This window comes from Colius striatus, chromosome 9 (assembly GCF_028858725.1).
Source record: "Colius striatus isolate bColStr4 chromosome 9, bColStr4.1.hap1, whole genome shotgun sequence".
In the NCBI taxonomy this organism is placed as follows: domain Eukaryota; kingdom Metazoa; phylum Chordata; class Aves; order Coliiformes; family Coliidae; genus Colius; species Colius striatus.
In genome coordinates, this window is record NC_084767.1 from 10,469,186 (window position 1) to 10,492,013 (window position 22,828).

At 46.7% G+C, this 22,828-nt stretch overlaps 2 protein-coding genes across 2 annotated transcripts in view; both read right to left on the reverse strand.

The window, feature by feature from the left end:
• The window catches only part of FGF18 (fibroblast growth factor 18), a 70,874-nt gene extending 70,846 nt beyond the window's left edge, over positions 1-28 (reverse strand). The window contains exon 1 of the mRNA XM_062002621.1: positions 16-28. The gene's annotated coding sequence lies outside the window, so the exon portion shown is untranslated. The remainder of the gene's footprint in view (positions 1-15) is intronic.
• Positions 29-9,995: 9,967 nt separating this feature from the next.
• On the reverse strand, positions 9,996-22,007 carry NPM1 (nucleophosmin 1). Its single transcript, XM_062002830.1, has 11 exons — positions 21,870-22,007; positions 21,059-21,138; positions 18,521-18,640; positions 17,829-17,922; positions 17,054-17,157; positions 16,603-16,664; positions 16,045-16,099; positions 14,690-14,779; positions 13,728-13,829; positions 11,318-11,392; positions 9,996-10,357 (listed from the first exon to the last, which is right to left on the reverse strand). Exons 1-11 carry the CDS (start codon positions 21,931-21,933, stop codon positions 10,319-10,321), a joined length of 885 nt encoding a protein of 294 aa, XP_061858814.1. The 5' UTR covers positions 21,934-22,007; the 3' UTR covers positions 9,996-10,318.
• Between the last annotated feature and the right edge of the window lie 821 nt (positions 22,008-22,828).

Here is a 22,828-nt window from a genome sequence, read left to right on the forward strand (position 1 = left end):
CCGCTTCGCTCTTACCTCCGAGCGGGCAGCAGCGCGGCCCTTCCCCGGCGAGCCCCGGGCGGGCGGCAGCGGGACCGCGGCAGCCGCCCCCGCCGAGCCCGAGCCCGGGGCCGGGCAGCGCCGCGCCCGCCCGGGTGCATGAGCCCGGCCGCGCTCCCTCGGCGGGATCGTCGCAGCGGCCGCGCTGCCGGGGCCGCCCGGCGCTGCCGCCGCCCGCTTCGCACGCCGCGCCTGCCCTCCAGCGGCCGCGCTCCGCACCGCTCCCGCGGCCCGGCGCTCCCGCACCCCGCGCTGCGGCGGCCGCCGCGCCCCTCCTCACTTCCCCCACGTTCTTGGTTTTTTTCCTTGGGTAAAGAAATCAATTCCCACGCCGCGAGCGCGCGGTAACGCGTCCCCTGGCTCTGAAAGCTCGCTTAGAGCAGTCGGAACGCCAGGAACCTCCACGCACAGCCCAGCTCTCCACAGAGCGCCTAAAGTCACTTAACACCTTATTAAGTGAGAACACAACCACGGCTCATAACTCTGAGCTCTCCAAATCCTCCACTCGAGTAACGGCGCAGCGTGTTGGGCCCTGCTGTGGACACAGGGACCCAGGCACTCGCTATCCCCCCTCCTCACTCCCATCTTCTCAGCCACAAATCAAGCAGCATCTTTAGTCTCTGGAGTTTATCACTACAGAGCCTTCAGAGATGGAACCACAGCGCTTCTCTAGATTCAGGCCCAAGAGGCACAGAAAACACTAAGAAGTTTGAAAACAGTGACTGAAGCAGCTTCTTACAAACCCTCCAGCACTAACACACCTATGGGATGCATCTAATGGACTTTACACCTCTGGTCTGATGGATCTACAAGTCAAAAAAGAACAGATCCCAACTGCTGTCAATTAGTGATGCCACCAGCATCATCAGTGGCACCACACATTCCCATCACATTGGTCCCAAGACACCTTGCCACAGCTGAAGGCTGTTTCCAAGGATGGCCAAGATCGTCAGAGCCACTTTCCCAAGCCCCACAAGTTGAGCTCATCAAGATGCCCACACAGAAATGGTTCAAACAGGATTGGGGGAGTCACAGGGTGAGTGTTTAGCTTAGATGTGAAAAAGATTCAATGTACTCCTAATAACCACCACTGGCTCTTTCCCTCAAAGCAGGCTGGCTGGGAAGGAACCCAGTGCTGCTACATCACCCCATGGTGTGGGGTCAAGCCCAGCGTTGCCACGTGCATCAGCCCATCACCCCACCAAGTCCCGTATCCACCACCAAATGAGACCCTGCCCGATTCCCAGGGCAGTTCTGCAAAGGCAGAAGGCAACAATCTCTCCCTGACACTCACAGCCATCTGTCAGCAGGAGCTTTGCTCGCTCCTTCTGAACTGTCCTGACCATTGGAACTCAGAGAATCATTTCTAAAGGGTCTAAGAAGCAGCCCCAAGGCAGCTGTTGGGCCTCAGTGGGCTGCTTTTGCCCTCCTTAGGTGATTTTCTTCCCTTTACCTCTTCTTTAGTCACAAATGCGAGGCTGTAGTGTCAACCTGCTGTAACACACACACTGAGGGGGGATGGTGCAGGTTGGCCAGGGGAAGCATGAGTGCTCTCTCCACCTCAGACCCAAAAGGGCCACCAAGTCTCTCACAGGTGGCCAGTGCACCAGAGACCACAACAGATCAAGAACATCCTCCTCAACTGAAACCAAATTTCTCCTGCTCCACCAACTGCCCACAGCACCTTTCTCTTCACAGTTACTCATGAGGAGGGAGCACCCAGGCTGAAAACAGGCACTGGGTCCCCATCCTTGCTGGGATGGTGCCAAGCTTCTGCCTCAAAGCTCACCCTTCCATACAGGTGACACCCTGTGGCAGTGAAATCTGGAGGAAACCAGGCAAAAGCATCACTATTTCCTCTTTCCACAAGAACAGGAAACATCAAAGTCAGGATTTCTTGGTGAGGTTTCCAAATCCAAAGTGTCCCCTCGCCAGCAGAGCCTTCACCACACTGAGCACATCAGCTGCTTTACATCAACTGCATTGAGGGCTGGCCTGGAGGGCCTCAGTGGTTAAGTACACTGCACATCCCAGTGACGCAAAGGGAAGTTCATGCTTTCCACCTGTGGGCCTTCATCAGACCAGCCTGATGTAGAAATGCCATTGGTGATGCACTGGAGAAGCAATGACAGTCCCTAGAGCAGCCACAGGAACCTGGCCCACCACTTTGGCGGCCTCAACTTCATGGCAACTCCAGCACCACTCTCTGGAAAGGCTCCTTAGACATTGCTCACTGCCTGAGATGCCCCTGTGCCCAGAGGGAAATGGTACAGATAGAAAAGCGATTTGTGGAGCTGCCACTAACATTTGTCACTTCACCCAACAGCAGGGAAAGTAGAAGCAGCTAAGGCAGAGCTGTGAGCTACACGTGGAAAAAGTCAGCCCAAGTAGGGCTTAAAAGAGGCTGCCAAAGGGACGGGATCCACACAGAGCAAAAGGCACCAGGACACCTCAAGTAGTGTAAACTGCCTTTTACAGGGGGCACAGTGAAATCATGAATGGAAATGCAATCACATACATCCTTTTGTTTAAACTAGACCCACCTTTTGTGCCACAGCAGTCTCAGAAAGCCCTTTAATCCCAATAGTTACCTGGAGAATAATACCAACATGAAGTGAAGCTCAGGCTACCATGCTTGAATAACAGAGGTGAGCTCTGTTAGATGAAGACATAGATGAGACAGCTCATGTACTGTCCCATCAATAGAGGAGACAGCTCACATGTATCAGTGGAAAGATAGAAACAACACTTAGCTGTATGTTGTCATGAATATGTGTGTGTATACATACATATATATATATATATATATATATATCTATAAAGAGCTCTGCACCCACGCCTCTTGCTTCAGTATTTGCTGTTGTTTGATTCCATTCCCAACACCAACCCAGCCACTGCCCACTGGAGAACGAACACCTTTAGTTAGGGTGGTATTTTCCACATAGCTCAGTGCTAAAGTCAGTGCTTGATGTTCACAACATTTTATAAGCAGGACACAGGCCAGGTAGGGTCTGTGTGCAAGGGGATGCTCCCTGGGATCTCCCAGGGTTACTGCCTTTCACTCACCCATGCAAATGCCCCAGCTATGTCCTACAGTGCCTCAGTGGTTATTGGATTAGTGACTGCTCTCCAGCAGCTCTAACCAAAGCCTTAGCAGCATGACCTTTTGCTTGTAGAGCAGTGAAGGTGCCCCCCCGTGAAATCAGTTCCCCTTGCTCTGCTCCAGTGGTCCGTATCACCCAAGGAGCAGGCATTTCAGAGCATGAAACACATTCACTAGGGCCAAGGACTCAGCAGCATACTTGAGCAGGAAACCTTCCCACCCACTGCATGGCACTTTGGAATGTGAGTGAAAAGGTGGCAGCAGAGGCTGGTGCAGGATGCAGCCTGCTGCACCTGGCACACCATGCCATGGGGCCTTTGCTCCTTCAGATCTGAGATGTAAAGGAAAGGGAAGGGAAGGAAGCCAGGCTGCTGGCATAGAGCTGAACCTGTTCTCTGTGCATTTCAACCCTGCTGTTGGCGAGAGAACCTGTGCACCATTTGCTCCTGTCATCTTCTGCCCCTCCAACCTTGGGTCACTTCAATGAGTAGTTCTTTGAAAGTCAACTTGGAGGGGATATCTACATTTTAAATCCTTAGTAAAAGGAAAGACAACTTTTAGAGGAGTTACAGTGCATATTCTGTCCCTCTCCACCTTACACACAGGCAACTTCATCTTTTGAGCAGGAACTATTTGCTGTTTAATAGCAAAAATCCATCTGGAAAGAGGTGAAGGTTTCTCTCTGGAGCTTGGATAGATACAACACATCCATTGTTCAGCATTATGGAGAGAAGGGCTGTGAGGAATGATCTGATGTCCCTCAAAGGTGACCTTACACAAGGTGTGTCAGCTCAGCTCTGCTGGAGTTTTCCCTGCCATGACCAGGGAAAGCCTCTTTCAGGTACCAGGAACTCCTGCCTTGGAGAATGAAGACTGGAAAAGCACATAATGCATGCCAAACAGACATAACAGGGTCATGGAATAACATGAGAAATACAAATAATGGCATACCAAGCTCGGCAGCTTTCCCTCTGTAGCATTAATGAGAGCGAGACAAAGTGGGACAGCCTTCTGTGGATGGAGCTTGAGCAAGGCAAAGCATCAGATCCTGGGAGGATGGAGGTGGCCAGGAAATCCCAGCCAGCCAGCCCAAGTGCTGCTGACAGGCTGTCCCAGCTCCAGGGAGGGCAGGAGTGCTCCCAACAACTTCTGCAGCCAACAGCCCTTCCTGGACTTCTTGGGAACAGAGGGAAGAGCAGCATCTCTTCCAGCTCTAGACCATCTCCATGTCTCCTGGTCCCATGCAAAAGGAGAACTCAGCACACTACAACCTGTACTGGGATGTTTATTATTACTTCACAAAACCAACCAAGGCAGCTACAGCTTCAGGGTTTGCAAAGGTGTTTCTCCATTTCAATAGGATTTAGGAACCAACACCTCAGATTCCTCTGAAAGCTCCAGCACACTCATTACATAAATCTCAGTGTTTTATCCATAGATGAATGAGGAAAAAAACCCAACAAGGCACTGAAAGTGACGGACAGCTCAAGCTAAAGCAGAGACAAATGGACTGGTGCCACTCCCTGAGCAGCTCCTCAAGCCTGCCCATCCTGCACAGGGCCCTTCCTCAGTTCCAGCACCCAGGAGCATCACAGCTTCTCTCTGAAAGCACACAGCAGCTGCTTGAACTCTTCCAAACGCAGGCAAAGAGAGACAAACCTCTGCAGACAACTCCACACAAACCAGTGGGAAATTCCACTACTTTCCAGCCTTTGCACTGCATGAAATCCTAGGGCTTGGCTTCTTGCATTTATATTCCTCCATGGTTTCATTTTTCCCCTAAAAAAAAAAAATCATCACAAGCTGTTAAGCTTCAAAACTTAATATTTCCTTAACTCAGAGCTTTTCAGCTCAACAGCTCTTAAACAGAAACTTCTTTGACTGAAGCTTCCTGAATTAAGCTGTCTCCAGCAAGTCACCATCTCAACCCTCATCTGCAGAGTCTCCTTCAAAACTGGGACAGCCAATCCCTTCCCACACCACCATCACAGGGTTCCTTCCCACTGTAGGAACTCACATGGAGGCTGCATGGCCAGATGCATCCCCACAGCCCACACGTGCTGCCCAGGGGCACTTCAGGGTTGATGCACACACAGCTGCAGGCACTGAGCAACTGGTGATGTCCTGGACCTCTCAGTGCTCCACGTTCCTGTCCTCAGCCACATCTGGCTTCAAAGTAGCTCAACAAATACAACAGGTGGGTAGGTCATAATCTCTGCCGTTTCCATATATACACAAATGTGGCTTTTTTTCAGTGTCACAGGTCAGCAGAGACATCTCTGCAGGTCTCATTCTCCTGGGCATCTCGCAGCCCTACAAACAGGTAAGGCTGAATGCCCTGTCTGCTTAGACTGGACTTTGACCATCACCACTCTTCACCATGACTGAAAAGAGGGCATCCATCTCTGCTGTGCTCCCAGGGACACTGCCCAGCAACAAGAGATTCCTGAAGGAGCAACGGGCTTGAAATGGGCTTGCAACACCATTTGAGCTTTCTCTACAGACTTGAGAGCACAAGAGTATCAGGGAAAGTCAGAGCTGCTCACAACAGCAATGGGACAGGAGGGGGAACTGATGGATGAGGAGACAGCAAGGAGAAGCCTGAGGAGCAGTGATGTACCAAGTTAGCAAGGAGAAGGCCATGGGAAGATCTATAAGCAAGAAGGGACTAGCCAGAACCACAAAGCCAGAAGGAACAAGTGGTAGTACATCTCCTATTTGGAGACCCTAAAAACAACAAGACAAGATTCCCCAATCTTCCTGTCCTGTGGTCTCTGGACATCACAAGGGCTGTGCTTCCTTTTTCATTAGGGTGATTCCATGAGATGTTCCAGGAGGGATGGGCTCATTTAATTAAAAGTAATTTCCACATGGAAAACTGAAGGAAACACTTAAAGGTATGGGGAGAAAAAACAAGAGTTAAGGGGCAGGGAAGCAGCCTTATTACTAAATGGAAAGCTTTATCCATCAGCTGTAGTTGTCCACTGTCTCAGTGTCCACACACACACATTTACACACAGGACACAGCTAAAGCAGCACATACATGGGAAGCAGCACTGGGATGACAGATGCTATCACTGCCTCAGTACCATGTAAATCGTGTCAGTAGAAGTTCCTCCTTTTCTCCTGGGATTCTTTTCCTGTCAAGGATTTTCTGGCTTGGTTAGGGAGAGCCAATAAAAGTAGTGAAAGGGGAGAAGAAAATCTCTGAAGAAAGCAAGCAGTGCCCATACAACTGACACAGGCCACACACACAGAAGAGTCTGGTGGCCTCTGTGGCACACTTAGATCCTCCTAATTACCATTTAATGTCTTTTATTTGGTCCAAATAAGACATGGCTTAAAATCCACTCACACAACAGTCAGCCACTGAAGAGCTGATCCAACATGCCACACAGAATCACTCCTAACAGTGTTAAATGCAGATAGAACTCCGGGAGAGCAGGGGATTCCCTCTGCTGTCTGCAAAGGGAAGGACAAGTCAGGCCCTGCCAGACACACCTCGAAGCCCTGCACTGCTGCTCCTGTGCTCAACCACACAAGCTCAGCTCTTGTTCAGCTTACAGGAGCCAGGGCTCAGAGGAAGCAACCCTTAATAAATACCAGATCACAAAACCTCCAGACCTCACTCAACACAACTTGCTGCTGCTTGCCAGGAACTACTGCTCATTAGCCAAGGCCAGGAGATAAAGGCCCTCCATCTAACACTTTGCTTCGAACCACTTCATCCAGTGGCATTTTCCCTACAGCATTTTGTAGGTAGCATCCAGTCTTTAATTCCCCTTCGGGAAGACAGCAAGAGGATTAAGGATGTTTGTGCTTGTTCCACAGTGAAAGAAGGAAGGAAAAGTTGGAAGAGCTTGGCTGCTAGTCAGTAATGGCACACTGGTAGTACACAGGACATAGCTTGGGGTTATCAGGGCAAGATTACTAGAGAAAGAGAGGACAGAGAGCATGTTCCAGCATGAACTTAGCCCCTGAGGGACTGTCTGGGTGGCAAGAAGCCCAGAACCACCACCCATCCTGGCCCTGTTTTCCATTACCTCAGCCCACACACACTCCCTTCCACCCTCCTGCCAGCCACGCTCGAGTCGTTCCTCCCCAAAGGCTGCAACAATTGCTGAGCACACGCAAACAGAGCCCCACACTCACCATAGCACTTGGGGGCCCAGACATCATTTTGGCAAAGTATTTCAGTCCACAGGAGCAACACAACCCTGAGACAGACCTAAGGCAGCCACAAGTACTTTACTTGAACACCCCACGGAATAAGACACAGACCATCATCTCCCAAAGCTGGAAGAAGTGGTTTTACTGCAGGAGAATACCCTCTATCACCTTCTCCAAAGTGATCATGTGGAGTGGCTGTATCTTCAGCCAACATTGCTGCTGCACACCCCTCAGCCTGTACAGGGGAACACATCAGCTACGTTCCTATTGCAAGGAATGAAACACACTCAGGAACAAAGAGATCAAGACACAGGCTCCTCGAAAGGTATTTCACCATCCTGTAAAGGGAAGGTGAGTTGTTTTCCCATGACAGAGGGAGCAATCCTTTAACTACATCAATGCACTTGACTATGTAGCTTCAATGCTCCCAACTAAGCCACCCCGAAGGCTCAAGATCAGAGAGGCTTATAACCTTCAATACAGCCAAACACCACAGCTTTGATGCACTTGTGCCATTATTACCATGGCAAAAACACATTCCAGCTCTGCAGAAAGCCCAGGACAGTACTTCACTTACCCACATCTGATATTTGGGATCTTCTCAGCAGGTATTTTCACACCTGAGCTTAAATTAAGAGTTAATTCAACCTTTGAGGTGCTGTTCAAAGTGGAAGAACTGGTGGCTGCACATGAATATCCCAAATGATACAGCTGCGCAGCCCAGCAGCCCCAAGGTCATGTCATGGGCTGGCCAGTGCCAACAGCAGCCAAGGGGTTGGGGACTGGCAGGAAGGGGTGAGGGACGTGTTCTTGAGAGTCCCAGCCAGCCAGCATGACCACTTCCCAGCTCTAGAGCTGTAAGAACAGATACTGACAGAACACTGAGTAGGAAAGCTCAAGGGGCCCAAGACAAGTTATCATTTTTATACCATGATGCAGGTGCCTCAGAGATGCCTCATGATGTTTAATGGCAGTTTGATACAGACTTGACTTGTATTATACCCTCATGTAGTTTGACTGCACCCCACAGACCTGCTCTGGTCAGTGACCTATGGTCAGACAACACCCTGGCTTTTCTGAAAAGCTGAATACTCTGCATGTTTTATTGGCTGAATAACCTCTTACTGAAATTACTGTACAATTTTCACTTGCTTCAGCCAAAATTGAGGGCAATTTTGCTTAAATAAGCCTGTCTCTGCCATCAGCTCTATTTCACCAGGGAAATTTTCTCTCACTTGTGCATGTGACACCATCTATTGACATAACCCCAACACAAGAGGCATTTCAAACCCTTACACTCTGTCATTTCACATGCTGCAATTACACTCGAGCTTAAATGAATCTTTGACACCAGACTTGCACAGTTTCACTTCTCTACCATGCACTCTGCATAGCTTTGGGTTTTGTTTCCAAGGAGAAATATTTGCTTCTGGAGATTTGCATTAGTTTCCTTCATGTCCAAAATATCAGCTACAGAAACTAAGATTTTTATCAGTGCAAACCTTTAAAATATTTCCAGTGAATGCTTTAAAAACCAAGTTATACATTCCACTCCTAAATCAACTTGGAAGTAAAAGTAGACTCAGTAAAATACAACCAAGACATCCCATATGCCCCATTAGCACAAGTCTTCTTTACCATGTCTTGAAGGGAACTGTTGTAGGACCCCAAAGGTTCAAGCCCTTTAAGTGAAGTACACCTCAAGCTGCTAAAGCCTGCTTTAATGTCCTTCTAGTCTCAAGTAAGATGCTTCTGCTGTAAAAAGACAGAAGTCAGTTGCATTCATTCTCCCATATAACCAGGATTAAATCAGTTCAAGAGTTACCACAGAACTGGTTAAATGTGTTTTGCATCAAGTATCCTTTCCATCTTCATCCCATTTCCTACACAGACATGGCATTCCAGCTTTCAGTCAAGAGCCTTTTGAGGAAGAGTTCAGTGCAAGGCAGGACATCCATTGCTTTCCTCAAAAGGCCCTTATGCTTTGGCAACCACCATGAACAGTTGAACAACTTGCCTGTAACTATCACTGGCAGGCAATGACCAAAAATGACTAAAGAAAGGGATCACGACCATCCTGCCCATCTGAGCTGTTGGCATTTGCTGGAGATTTAGCTCATCATTCCCAGCCATTTATCCACTGGCATTTGTCTCCCTCAGGGAGCTCTCTAGGCACACCCTACAGCATTCAAGCTAATTGTCTTCTCCACAAAACCCTCACAGCAGTCTGTGACACAGCCTCAGAGACTGCAGCACCTCAGAGGAACAGCACAGCCAGCAACTCCCAAATCAACGGTATTGCATTTTACAAGTTGAGTCACAAGCCCTACAAAAACTCTGCCTGCAGAGAAACCATAAACCCAAGAGCAATGAAGCAGGGCAGAAACCGAGATGCAGGAGAGGTTGTTTTAGGCAATTATATGATTAGTGGTCACTTCCAGACAAGAATAAAGCCCCATTTACCACTTAAAGCCTTCCCACCAATCATTCGCTCAGTAGCTGCAAAGCTCACGAAAATTAAGTTGTTTTTAAAAGCTGACAACGTAACTGAGACTCTGATGTGCCCTTGGGAAAGAGGAGTAGCTAAAATCCTTAGCAGCAGTTCCTAGGAGAACCTTAAAGCTGTGTTATCTTCTTGAGTGTGCAGACTCTCCCCGAGCCCATAAAAAAGAAACGATAGGACTTTATTAAAATACTAAACTTTATTTTTTCTCCACGTACATTTCGTCTCCCCACCACTTCCATTTGTCTGACCACCACCACCACCACCATGCCTTATCAAAACATTCCATACATACTTAAAATGAGAAGCTGAGGGTGGAGTCCCATCTTTTAAAAACTAAACAGGCATTTTGGACAACACATTCTTGGCAAGGTAACCTGGATGACATTTATCAGACACGGTAGGGAAAGCTCTTTTCAGCATTTGTAAAAAGGACAGCCAAGTAACAGTTACAGAAATAAGACTGCAGGTTTTAATGAACTGTTTTAAACTGTTTTCTTTTCTTACAGAGTCTGTCTCCACTGCCAGAGAGCTTGAATGACCTGGAAGTATACACAAAAAGTTAGAAATTGAAATCAGTCCTTCTAATTGTTTTCAGTTTACTGTCCCCCACAACACACATTGAGCCACAATGACAAAATGCGTTCCTGTCACAGAAACATCAGGCTGAAAGCAAGATGTTAGGTCCTTCTGCTAGAAGACTGTTATTCACACCAAGTCCCAATAGTAAGAATTCAGTGAAGGTAAGCGAGAGGATGGGTGTGGAGCAGTTAGGCAAATATTGGCTGAACTCTGCCTACCCTGGCTAATGTCAGACCAACTCCAGTAGCTGAGGCTAACTGCTTTTGAACATTCTTTCAAGAACCTATCAATTTGTCTATCAGACAAGTTTACTCTGAACCACTGAGGGAAGCAGGAAAGAGTAAGGAATTCTGTCACTGAAGAGAGTCTTAACTCGGAGGAATTTTGATAGGGAAATCTAAGACACATTTTAGCCCAGTGTATGCAGAGTAATAACTAACTCAGAGACTTGCTTCCTGATACCACCTTTTGGCTCACCCTCTTTACAGTTGACTTTGGGAGAAAAAGCAGCAAGAAAGCCATAATCTCAATCACAAAACAGTTCCCCCTCCCAGACACTCTACCCAACAAAAGGCTCAACAGCAGACTGGCCTAGGTGGCCAAATTCAGCAGCAAGGAAAACCACAGCTCATTTCCTTAGCCAATATGGTGCCAAAAGGAAAATTCTGTGGGTTTAGTAAGCAAGAGATAATTTACCAACCATATAAAAGCTGGAAAAATGTAATAAAATATTAGCTTTCCCATCTTAGCCAACTAAACCCTTAAAACCCTTTCCATTTCTTTAATTTGAAGTATTGTTTGTGGTTTGTAACCCTTTGAAACAGTCCAAAGCTTGTAAAGATTAAGAAGTGGAAAAGAATCCCTAAGTCAGGTTATAAAAGCTTTTTGGGCTTTATCAAAGTCCCAATAAATGTAGTTACCTTCTGGTCCTCCGTCCTGAAGCAATTCTTAACATAGTTGGCAAATTTGGGTTCCAGCTTAGGAAGGGTAGTACCCTGTTTTGAAAAAAGCAAGCTTTAGTGTATGCAGGTCATTTAATGATCCCAATAGATACCTTACAGAGCTTAAACCTTTTGCCAACAGACATGGCATTTCACTAAACTCATCTTGCTACATCCCAAATCAACCTTCTCTATTTTTCTAAGTCTGCTTGAGTAGCTGGGTATTTCTCACAGAAGTGTCTACAAATTGGAGTGGCTCTACAAACACCTTTGTTGATGCTCAAAAACATAACAGCAAGCAAACACTGTCAACAATTTAATTTGCAGTCATTCCTGTGCTATTTAGATCAGCTAGAACTAATTCTTTATTTATGAGTTCTTACTACAGCAGCCAACTGTCTTACTACAGCATGCAAAATGAGACATTACTGTCCTTTCAGGCAGGATTCTGACTTCAGCTCACTGAAGCAAAATATTAACTGGTCTCCCACCCACCTCTCAAGACTCAGAGACATCAGAGTTCTATGAATTTGAAGAATCGCTCTAGTGAGGTTTGTAGTGAGGAGCAAAGCAGGTTCAGTGAAATGCATGGATCAAGGTTTACCTTCCTCTCTCTTCCTATCTCCAGGCATAGTAACACACCACATTATTTCAAGAGACACTGATTTACCTTTACACACCCCTTTGAGTGATATATTTCATTACATCAGTTGAAACACACCCAACCAAATACAACAGTGCACTTAGCACAGTGCAGAAGACAGCAATTTCATGTTCAAAGGAAACACAAATAGATTTGAGGTATCAGAAACTCCAATACTGCAACCAGAAAGTACTTATGCTCTTCTATCAGTTTGCTGACATCCTCTAACACACCAGTTCCACTCTAATAAAGCATTTTTTTGTAGTAGTAGAGTTGCTAACTTGCTGGTTGTCAGCTGGAAGTGCAATTGCATATGGCAACACACAACCCTTTTGCCTTACAATGGTACACTCTGGCATCATCTTGGAAAACACTTCATTAAGCTGCCTGCTGCTGCTTCTACCTATTTGCTCTTACACAGCATTTCCCAGTGAAACCACCCCTCAGCAACTGAAAGTATATCCTGAAGCTATTTGCCAGTTATCTAAGCTTGCAGGCTCCCCTCCACAGGGATATCTGTCTAGTATGAGCAGCACAGCTACTTCTGCTGACACTAAGAAACAGCACTGATCATGGCTCCTCTGAGTCATGTAAAAACCCACCCTAGCATCCACTAGATCCAAGAGGCTAGCCTGACCTAGCAGAGTGACACCATCCATCACTGTCAGAGTCACAATTTAAGGATGTGCACACTTCAATCCTGATCACAATACATCATTGCTCACACTGCACCCACTTTTTGTCCCACTTCGCATTCCTGGGCAAAATTGCCCCAGATCATTTTAAGTCTAGGCAGGGGATAATCCTGTCTCTTTATCTAAAACTCCATTGCCACTGTTTCTCATCTCAGATCAAACTAGAAACCTTCATGGCACTGAGATCAACCAAAAATTAATCCCCACTAAATATGGTTGTCACAAGTAAACACACAATCCACAGGCACACTGACATAGTGAGTAAAGCCAGAACTCTACTGTCTAGATAGTCCTCACTGCCACCTATTCTGCAGTACAGGTGTGTATTGAACTGCACCCCCAGATTAACACATAGCAAACTTGGCTAAGTGGGACAGAATTTCCATCACCTGCTACACTTTTACCTCACCAGCCTGTAAGTAAAATGCAATATTCCTTTCAATAGCAGCTCAGAAGAATACTCATAGTCCAAGCCAGTAACAAGCAGAAGCCAAGTGACTGTCCTGTCCCTTCATCAAAAGGGGAAACATCCTGTGAGGGAAGACTCAACCCCAGAGCTCCAGTTCAGAAACCAAATGCTTTCAGGTCTTCTGAGATTCATTCATGTGTTTCACAAGCATCTGTCTCCCCCTTCTGGAAGTTGTAAAGCCTTACAAGCATCTGGATACTGGTTTGAGATCAAGTTATTCCAGGCATGATAAAAACTCTGCTGTACTCTACTTGCCTAGGTTAAGACGAGTCCACTAGGTTAAGACACCTTTAGAATAAATATCACCCCAAGGCTTGTAGCTTTGGGATTTGTTATGGTCTTTTGAAAATTTGAATGGAGAGAGTTCACTAAGAAATAATCACTAACGGAGAAGAAACACCACTTTTTGTATTCACGAGAACAGAGGTTTCTTTATCTCTCAAAGGAGCTTTCATTCTTCTGACCTTCAACATCAACATGCTCTGGTAACAAACAGCACAGCACTCAGCAACATGTAACCATGTTCTGATCAGTGGAAGTGTGAAAACAAAGCTGGGAAAGCTCAAGTTGCCCAAAACTCACCTTATCTACAGATGCCTGCATTTTTGCTTTGATCTCCTCTAACGACAGAGGGACTTTTGGTGTTTTTGGAGTTAGCGATTTATCCTTCTTGGAATCTGGAGTCTGAAAGTTATTCATTTGGTTAGGAACACACACATAAAAGTTACTCTGTATAAAAAACCAGCAATGTTAAAGCCTACTGCAGAGTATATATGCAATAAAAGAACCAGCTATCACATAGATATTTAAGAGCGTTTTCCTCAAGTCACAGAAGTTAAATTTGTGCTTCCAACACTTTCCTCAGGAAAGGACAAGGAAAAGAACAATGAAGTTTGGAGTTACAGCAGTGAGCACAGTTGGCATCTTACACTTCTGGGCAAGTGCTTACATAGCTCTGTCTCCCAGCAGAAATGAAATCAAAACAGCTCAAATATTGAGTTTACTCCACAACTGCAGCCAGATTAGGTCATGCTTTAAGCACACACATCTGCACTGCTTCTCAGATGCTATCCTACCATCCATCCCTTACTAATTTCTCTATCAACCTCCCTGGCACACAGGAAGGAAAACAGCTGCATAAGGAAGTCCAACAACTACAGAGCAACTGAACAAAAAACTTGCTAGCTCTCAAATGGGTCACTTCCTTATTAGCAGCAGCCTCTTGTATTGCAGTGGCACCACAGTTGCCTCTTGTACAGACATCTACGTAAGAAAACATAAGGGTTGGATTTTAAACCACGGGCTCATCAATATTCCCAAAGGATGGATAAAGATGGCTGACTTCAAATCCTGGCTGCTGTGGTTAGATATCCATCACTGAAGAGCTTCACAGGGGAATCTGAAGCTGTGAACACTATACCCAACATGCTTCACACTAAGACTCTAAAACCTAACTTAATGGTTAGCACATTACTTAAAAGTAACCCTTAGGCAAGAAAACTAGCTTCCACATTGGAATAAACACTTCATCTGTTGTCACTCACTTTTGATTTAGGTGCTGGTGTGGACGGCTTGGAGTCTTTTCCATTTTGCTTTGCTTTCTGCATATTTTTTCCTGACACCTCACGAACAGGCTGGAAAAAAAAAGGCACTTCAGTTCATTTGCCACGAAAAACTGCTAAATGGTAAACTTGTTCAACATCTGACTTGGTGCTACCTGTTTTTTGTAACACAACCATTAACTTTTGCTTGCATGTACAGAAACATTACCCAGGATGTGTGTGGGCAATGCTTAATAACTGGGTTCTTATACTTGTATATAAATCAAGGGACCATTTCATTTAGCCACAATAGACTTGATTAAATGTCAGGATGCCTGCAGTTCAGATTAGCTTTATCAGGCCTTACAACTATTGTGCAATACCACCTATAGATATTCATTAGGACACAGCAGCATATAAAGAAGTAAAACATGAATGTTTGTTTCTGAACAGCAGATACGAGCATAGAAACTCAAGCCAAATGACTCAAGTTCCAAAAAAAATTACTACCTTGAACCTCTGCAGCTGCCAAGTCGTTACAGCTTATTTTACCACCAGATGGCACTCAAGGGCTGACAGAATTTCATGCTGGAGCACCTGGCTGCCCAAAGCAAACCTTTCCAGTGGGCTCACACACAATATAGTGTCTTTTGAGTTGCTAAAGACCCTTCCACAGCACACTCAACTGAAATGGCACAGCACAGCCCACATCTTTCAGCAGGACTTTGCTGCCCAATAGTTAGACACAAAATCACACCAATCTGACAATTGCACATGCCTACTGTTAAGAACCCAAGCACCTCTCTTCAGCAAAGCAAACAAACACCATGGATCAGATGCATGAACACTGAGGTGTTCTTTCATCTTATTGCCATCTCTTTAGTCAGACTAAGCTAAATGAAAAGCATCCCATTCACACATACCAGATAGTCCCTTAAATCAATGAGTTTAAGCACAGCTATCTACCTAAATAGTTACATCTTGCACTGACACTTGGGTCTGTTGTAAAGCAGAACCCTGCAGGAAGAAGAGGTGACAACTCAGTTCACTTCTGCATTACAATAAATGCAAAGTTCCAACCTTAACAACTATTTCACACAAACAGCTTCCTCCTTGCTTTCTGCTGTAGGGGTCTGCATGTGAACCCTCAAACATGACTTAATCAAGACAGTCAATTAATATGTATGTTTAAGTTAAGAGATGTTAGCACTTGCTCATCCTGTCTAAATAAATTTAGCTGCAGTCCATCTGATGTCATCACTGACCTCAAGTTCATTAAACAGGCTGTTTAATCTTTAATGGCTAAAGAGGGTCACAATATATGTGTGTGTATATATAGATGTGTATTTGCCACTTACTTTCTTCACTGGTGTTTTGATTTCTTCCTCATCATCATCCAAGTCATCCTCATCACTACAATTAGAAAGGTCACTCACCATAACTCAAGATTCATGCTGGCAGCATTAACCACATTAGGAATCAGCCTCCCTCCTCCCTCCCAGTAAAATGTTTTATTCATGAAGGAGGCAATCTTCCCCAAGTCTACCTTGCACCATGTTTTAACACATGGCAGGGTGTAAGCACACGTACAGTAACTGCTGATTAAAGCAGTTAAATATACTCCATCCTGCTTTAATACCCAAGGCATGTATCTTTAAAGTCTTCCATTACTACTACTAAGAAACTCTAAATCCATTAAAAGCTAACACATTAGATGAAACTAAGTTTTAGAACCCATGTTTAAGTAACACTAACTTAGGCTGCATTGCAGAGAGAAACTGGAGGTAACTCTGCTTCTCTTGTAGCCACAATAAAAAGGCAGCTTCCTGACTTGACATCAAGTTGTCACACAATTTGTATTCTGAGACTGTTAACTCTGTATTTCAAAATCCACTCCCCAGAACAAGCATACATACTCATCATCCTCGTCGTCATCTTCATCATCATCCTCATCATCTTCTGATAATTTTGCTTTTTTCTTAAAAGAGACCAAGTATGTCAAGTGTCAGTACCATTGGGGCTAACCTTCATCTACAAGGTTACCATTGGGGTAACCTTCATCTACAACAGTTTCTGGCCTCATTACAAGATTATCTTACATAATTCAGCTAAAAATCAACAATTGATAACTCAAAAGCTGACCAATTTACAGTACACTCTGAGCATGGGAATCCTTCTACACTGCAGAGCTTCCAACAGCATTTTAACTTCAGTACACTTATTTACACTAGAATATGCATACACTCAAGTTACTGCAGTGGACAAAGCATCATAAATGCATAGCAAGCCATCTAGCTGCTCTACTGGAGACAGTATTAATGCCAAAGCCAAGAAAAATTCGCAGACAAGCTGACAAAGTGTTTATACCTGTGGTGTTTTAGCTCCTCCTCCACTTGCTGGTCTCTTTGTAGAAGTGTTCACAAGTTTTGTATCATCTTCCTCATCATCTGATTCTGGTTCTTCCTCTAATGCTGACAAAATGATGGCAACATGTAAAGAAAACCCGGCCTCATTTAACAATAGTTAAAAGCAAGATTGCTAGTCGGAAACAAACAGAACAGTGTCACAGCTGAATAGGCAATTCCTCCTAAGGTGCTGAACTAATAGGAAGAAGCTTCCTGCTTCTGATCTTGCCACTGAGATCAAAAAGCTTCTCCTGTCAGATAGAAAACTCTACACTAAAATTCAAACTGGGTCAACTGCCATCCATAAAGTGCCTGTTATGCTCCTCACAGGGAATCCATACAAAGTCAAGACTAAGATACTTCCCATTTCTAAAGAGACACTTTCTAGAGAACTTCTAAAGACCTGCTTCTAAGACAAACCTACAAAGGACAAGACTAGTTTCTGGCTTAGCTTTTAGTGCAAACTCAAACTGATTAACACTGGGAATCTATTTTCAAGGAAAGAAACAAGCACTGAAATTGCAAGGCTGACAAACAGTTCCTTATACATACAAAACAAGAGGCAAGAAAAAGCATGCAAGCACTTTAACTCCCATGTTCTAGAGTTATTACATGACTGAGGACAAAGAACTGAAGATTCAGAGGGTCAGCATTAGAGAAAGTACTGCTTGAGACACCACTCAGATTCTGCTGGTGCCAGGTAGCAGGGCCAGAGATGAGTAACTGAAGTAACATACCTACGAGATGTTGTCCACTGACATAAACAGGTCCCGAACCACATTTCAACCTTAAGACCACTGGTGGGGTGATCTCAAAGCCACCTAATGAAACCTAAGGAAAGAAAGCATTGTTATTTATCCAAATCTTAAAGGCAAAGCACGCTTAACAACCCACTCAAATGCAACCAACAGCACCACCATCTGTAGACTCCAAGACCAACTTGTACTCCAAGCTCCCATCTGACAAAGTATTCCAGAAGTTTCTAGTCAAACCAGGGCCAATATGCCAGAGTTTACTATACTTTCTTTGCTTATCATTAAGATTAAAGCACACTTTTCAAAGCCAGACTAATGCTCTCACTCCTCTTGGCAGCAAAGCCCACTTGAACATCATCCCTCCTCACACCTGTCTCCAGCACTGTGGAGTTTCACTTGCACTACATCAGCAACACTGACCCAAGTACATGCCAGAAGGCAGGAATGACAGATACGGTGTCTTAAATCAAGAAAGAGTAGTAGTAATGTTTAGAATCCCCTCAAAGCTTATGACCTGCAGAAAAACTAGGCTTAACATATCTTGTTTTACTACCAAAGCTGAGACTGTATGAACACGCTGACCACTGTGCAGTTGCATCAAAATTCAATCAAAGCATTTTCCAACTCATCTGTCTCCCATTTGACAGCACACCTTCCCAAGCTCCTGTACTTACTGTAGGCTGCACTGACATTTTCAGAGATGCCAGTACTACTTTGATGGGGTTGCCTTCGTAGTCCAAAGCTTCTGCTTCTACAACGTGCAAGTCGTCTTTGGCTCCAGCCCCTAAAGTAACCTGGAAGTACAGAACACACACATTCTGAGAACCATCCCAAATATTTTCAAGTCTTTAAAACTCCATTCATCCCCCTGCATCCCATGAGACTGGAGTGTGCACTTCTGACTGCTCATCACTCAGTTGCATTCCCTCTCAAGGCAGGATCCTTCTTCTCTACAACACCGGCACTGGCAAGGTGCAACTCAAGGCACACGTTTAGACAAGAGCAAAAAGCAGATCCTTTTACTGCACTCAAATGAGCCACCAAATTCCACTCAGCATTGAAGACGGCCCAGAGGAGGAAGCACAAAACACTTGACTAGAGGAAGGGAAAAAACTGCTGTCACTAGAATCTGCCTTTATCCTTTCCCTCCCTGTCATGTTTGGTTTGCCAATGGCTTCATTTTGTCACACTACACACTTTCAGCTTACTTGACATTTCATGAATGGTTCAGTTTTAACCACTCAGTTCAGTACTGTTTTTAAAAAACACCTCTTCTGCATTAATTCACCCAGGATGGACAGCTCCAGAGCCTCTGAAGTGTCTGGATTCCCTACACTGACTACAAGCCTGGCACCTTCTGAAGATTCAGAAATCATAGCTGCAGGGAGGTAAATAAGTGACAGACAAGGGACAGGCCTGAAATTCCAGTTCTCTGAACCTCTGCCAGCTGAGTCAGGATTACATGCAAGACATGTGAAAACCAAGAATCCCTCGAAGTACTACAGTTATTCTCAAGGCCAGTGAGTGAACAAGGTTCTCTGCTTGCTTTGCCAATGCCCATGAAAAGAAAGCTTTCACCCTCCAGGTAAGATGGGGATGTAAACACCTCAGAGGCACACACAACTTAAGTTTCCATTCTCCAGCAGCTGAGTTTTAGACAGGCTACAATCATCCAGACTAGATGTATCACAGGAGGTAAAATGCACTACACCTGGCAAGCTCTGTTCCTGTAAATTTCAAGAGGTGAAACTGCTACTCTGATGTCATCCCTCCCATGACTTTGCAGCAACAGTCACTCTCTGCTGGTGGAACTACCCACCACTATCAGATTTTAAAAGCATGCCTTTCATCTTTTAACTCTTTTGTCATTTGCTTCAGTTCAAGCAGTACTATGGCACACTTATTTACTGAGTGTCTGGCAAGCATCCACTCATCTCTAGGTAAGGGAATGCACACTGTCAATAAATAGGTAATGAAGCAGTCAGTATCCCTCTCCCTGCTCTCAGCTATCATTAGTAAAACACATACAGAAACATTTGTGTCACTTTTTACCTCTACATGCATCAATCCTCCCCTTTCACTTACCCTTTCCCCCCCATCTCTTTCTGTACCTCATACCCAAGTCTATTCACAACACTTGTATCTTAAATGACACACGTCAGTCAAGTTTTTTACTCCCAGTTGCACAGATCAGTCAACAGATATTTGCTATCCTTCACACTACCTTCTATCAACTCCCTCCTCTGCTTAACAAGGTATTTTCTGTTAGCGACTATGACTAAGATCTTTCAAGTCTCTTGGACAATTCCAGTTTGTCACTTTAACCCTCCTGTACATTAAAAGTACTGTTTTCCTCAACAGCCCTAAAAAACAAGTGCTGGTAACTCATTTGCTTCACCCCCTTGTAGAGGTCACAACACAAGAGATGCTCAAGGTCATTTTCCTCAAACAGGATCTTTGAATAAAGCCACACAAATCAAGTATCACTCAGTCAGTGATTTCTTCTGCATGACAAACATGCAGCTATGAAAACTATCCACATTAACTTGTCCTATCCACATCTTACTGGTATATTCTTCCCTCAAAAGAAAGTCTAATTAAGAACAAATTAGTCATTGTCAAGTCCAGGCTGTAATTTTCATCAAGTGCAAGCTCTGAAGGCACATGATTCACAAAGCTGCAATTCCTATATTAACACATTTTAAGTATCACTGAGTTAATTTGGAGGGCATTATTATGCAAGTCTCCTGCAGAAAGCAATTCTGCTGTAGGAAGTAACCCACAACTGTCTTTTGTTTCCAGGTGTCACCAAGGTATTTAGATAAACATAGTAATAAAACAAAAGTATAAGATGAAAAGTACTCTTTACTTCCTTGCCTGTGAAGCTGAGGCAAACCTTTCTACTAACCAAAAGCAACATGCTCATCCCAGACAAAGACCTTGAAATATTCTCTCTTGCTTGTGTGGCAGCAGAAATATCCCAAGGACACATTCAAGAACTCTCAGTGTACAGGATCCCTACTTCCAAGTATCTTGCTCAGTGAAGAGTCTGTTAAAAGAACTATCTGAATGAGAGCATTTCCCAGTCACATTTTTGGAGAGGGCAACACAAAGGACAATTAATATAAACCTTCTGTACCTGCTCCCCTGGCCCTTAGTGCTCTTTTCCAGTGCCTACAGAAAATAAAGCTTAAAAACCAAACAATACTTGCCGTTCTCAAAGATAACTGATGCTCATTTTCTTCATCATCTACTTTGAACTGATACTCCTTGTCTGCTTTAAGTTCGCAGCCTGAGAAAAGATTAATTATCAGCACGCTGTGTTCTTTAGAAGCAAGTTATTTGCTAAGAGTTTATTTTGAAACTTGCTGCTTCTTGTACAGCAAGCCAAAGGCGCTCTGGGTACCCGAGCAGTAAAACACGTGGAGTAGGGAAAACCCCACTCGAGTGCGCGGCCTATCGCCATCGATACAGCTCTTAGCGTGGCTCTGCGCTGCCCCTTCACTCAAAGACCATCCACATCCCACGCCCTCTTCTCCCGCTGTCCAGTGATATACTATCTCCGGCCAGGCGGAGCATCGGGGCATCCCCCGGGGCTGGCGGCGACCGAGTCGCTCAGTCGCCTCGCCGCCCTCCACGTGCTTCTCTGCCGGGTCCCGCCACGTGCTGGGCGGCCGTGCGGCCCCAGCGGGAGAACGTTCGGGAAGCGGCCGCGGGAACAAAAGCGAGCGGGGCCGGGCCGGGCCGCCGCCACGTGCGAGCCGCGTGGCACGTGGGGCCGGGCCGCGGGGCAGCGCGGCGCCGCCACAGGCCGCGGGCCCATCGAGCCCCCTGCCCCGATCAGACCCTACGCCGACCAGGCCATACCCACTCCCTCCCCTGCCCTCAACCCCACACGCGCGGCGCAAGGCTGCGGCCTCCACGCGGGCCCCGCCGCCTGGGGCCGCCTCCCCCTCGGCCCTGGGAGAGCTGAGAGAGCGGCAAGCCCCATGAGCTGCAGGGAAGCGGAAGGGGGGCAGTTACCGAAGAGGAAGGTCTGGGGGCGCAGGGGGCCCATGCTCTCCATGTCCATAGCGCTGTCCTCCATCTTCTGGGCCTGCTGGCGCGGGAGGAGCGGATCGGGCTGCGGCGCTGCGGGCGGACGCGCACTAAAGGAAGGCCCGTGCCCGCCCCCTTCCAGATATAGCCCGCGCGCTCTCGCGAGACCCGCGCGCCGGCCGCGCCCCCCTCGCCCCGCCGCGCACGCGCCGCTCCGCCCCCTGCTGCGGGGGGAGGGTGGTCGCGCGCGTGGCCCTGCGCGCGCTCTCCCGCGTGCGGGGCTGGGGGGAGAGGCCGCGGCCGTCACGAAATGGCGGCGGCGCGGCGGGTCCAGCACGCGGCGCAGCGGCGGCGGGGCCGGAGTAGCGCCAGCAGCGCGCCCGCTGGCTTACGTGTGTGGCTGGTTGTGGCCTCACCAGCACGCCCGGCTGGAAAAGGGCGGCGAGAGCCGGCCGGGCAGGTGGCCGCTGGAGTCCCGACGGAGCAGCCGGGCGGCGGCAGGAAATGGCCGGCTGTGGGCGGGAAAGCCCTGGCCCCTCAGTGTCTGGCTGCGGGCCGCTACTCTCCCCAGGTGCCATCCCGTGCCGGCTGGATGCAAGGTGGTGCCGCGGGGGAGACAGCTCGCCCTTGGTGGGCAGCGTCCCGCAGGAGGCTGACAGCCCCACACACAGCTCTCAACACTCCTTCCCTAGCTCTGAGTTCCCCCTGCCTGCACAGCCCGGAGCCTACACTGCAGTGAGGAACACGGCCTCACTGCGGCAAAGGAGCCAGAAGGGATTGATGTAGTGGCCCAAGTCACGGGCACTCCTGAGAGATGAGGGGTGTAAGCACAGCCTTAGGACTTCCAGGCCTGAGCCACAGTGGAGCAAGGTGGGGAGCTGCATGTAGCAGCAGTGCTCCACGCACAGCACAGCCGCCTTGCAGTGCAGTGTGCCCTCACGCTT

What these genes read in the sequence shown, in the direction of transcription:
- NPM1 (XM_062002830.1), bottom strand. Translation starts at nt 21,933, where the DNA reads ATGGAGGACAGCGCTATGGACATGGAGAGCATGGGCCCCCTGCGCCCC. An exon ending in CCCCCAGACCTTCCTCTTCG is followed by an intron (nt 21,139 to 21,869) that starts GTAACTGCCCCC and finishes ATCTTTTCTCAG; the next exon opens with GCTGCGAACTTAAAGCAGAC. An exon ending in TGCAGGCATCTGTAGATAAG is followed by an intron (nt 11,393 to 13,727) that starts GTGAGTTTTGGG and finishes TTTTCAAAACAG; the next exon opens with GGTACTACCCTTCCTAAGCT.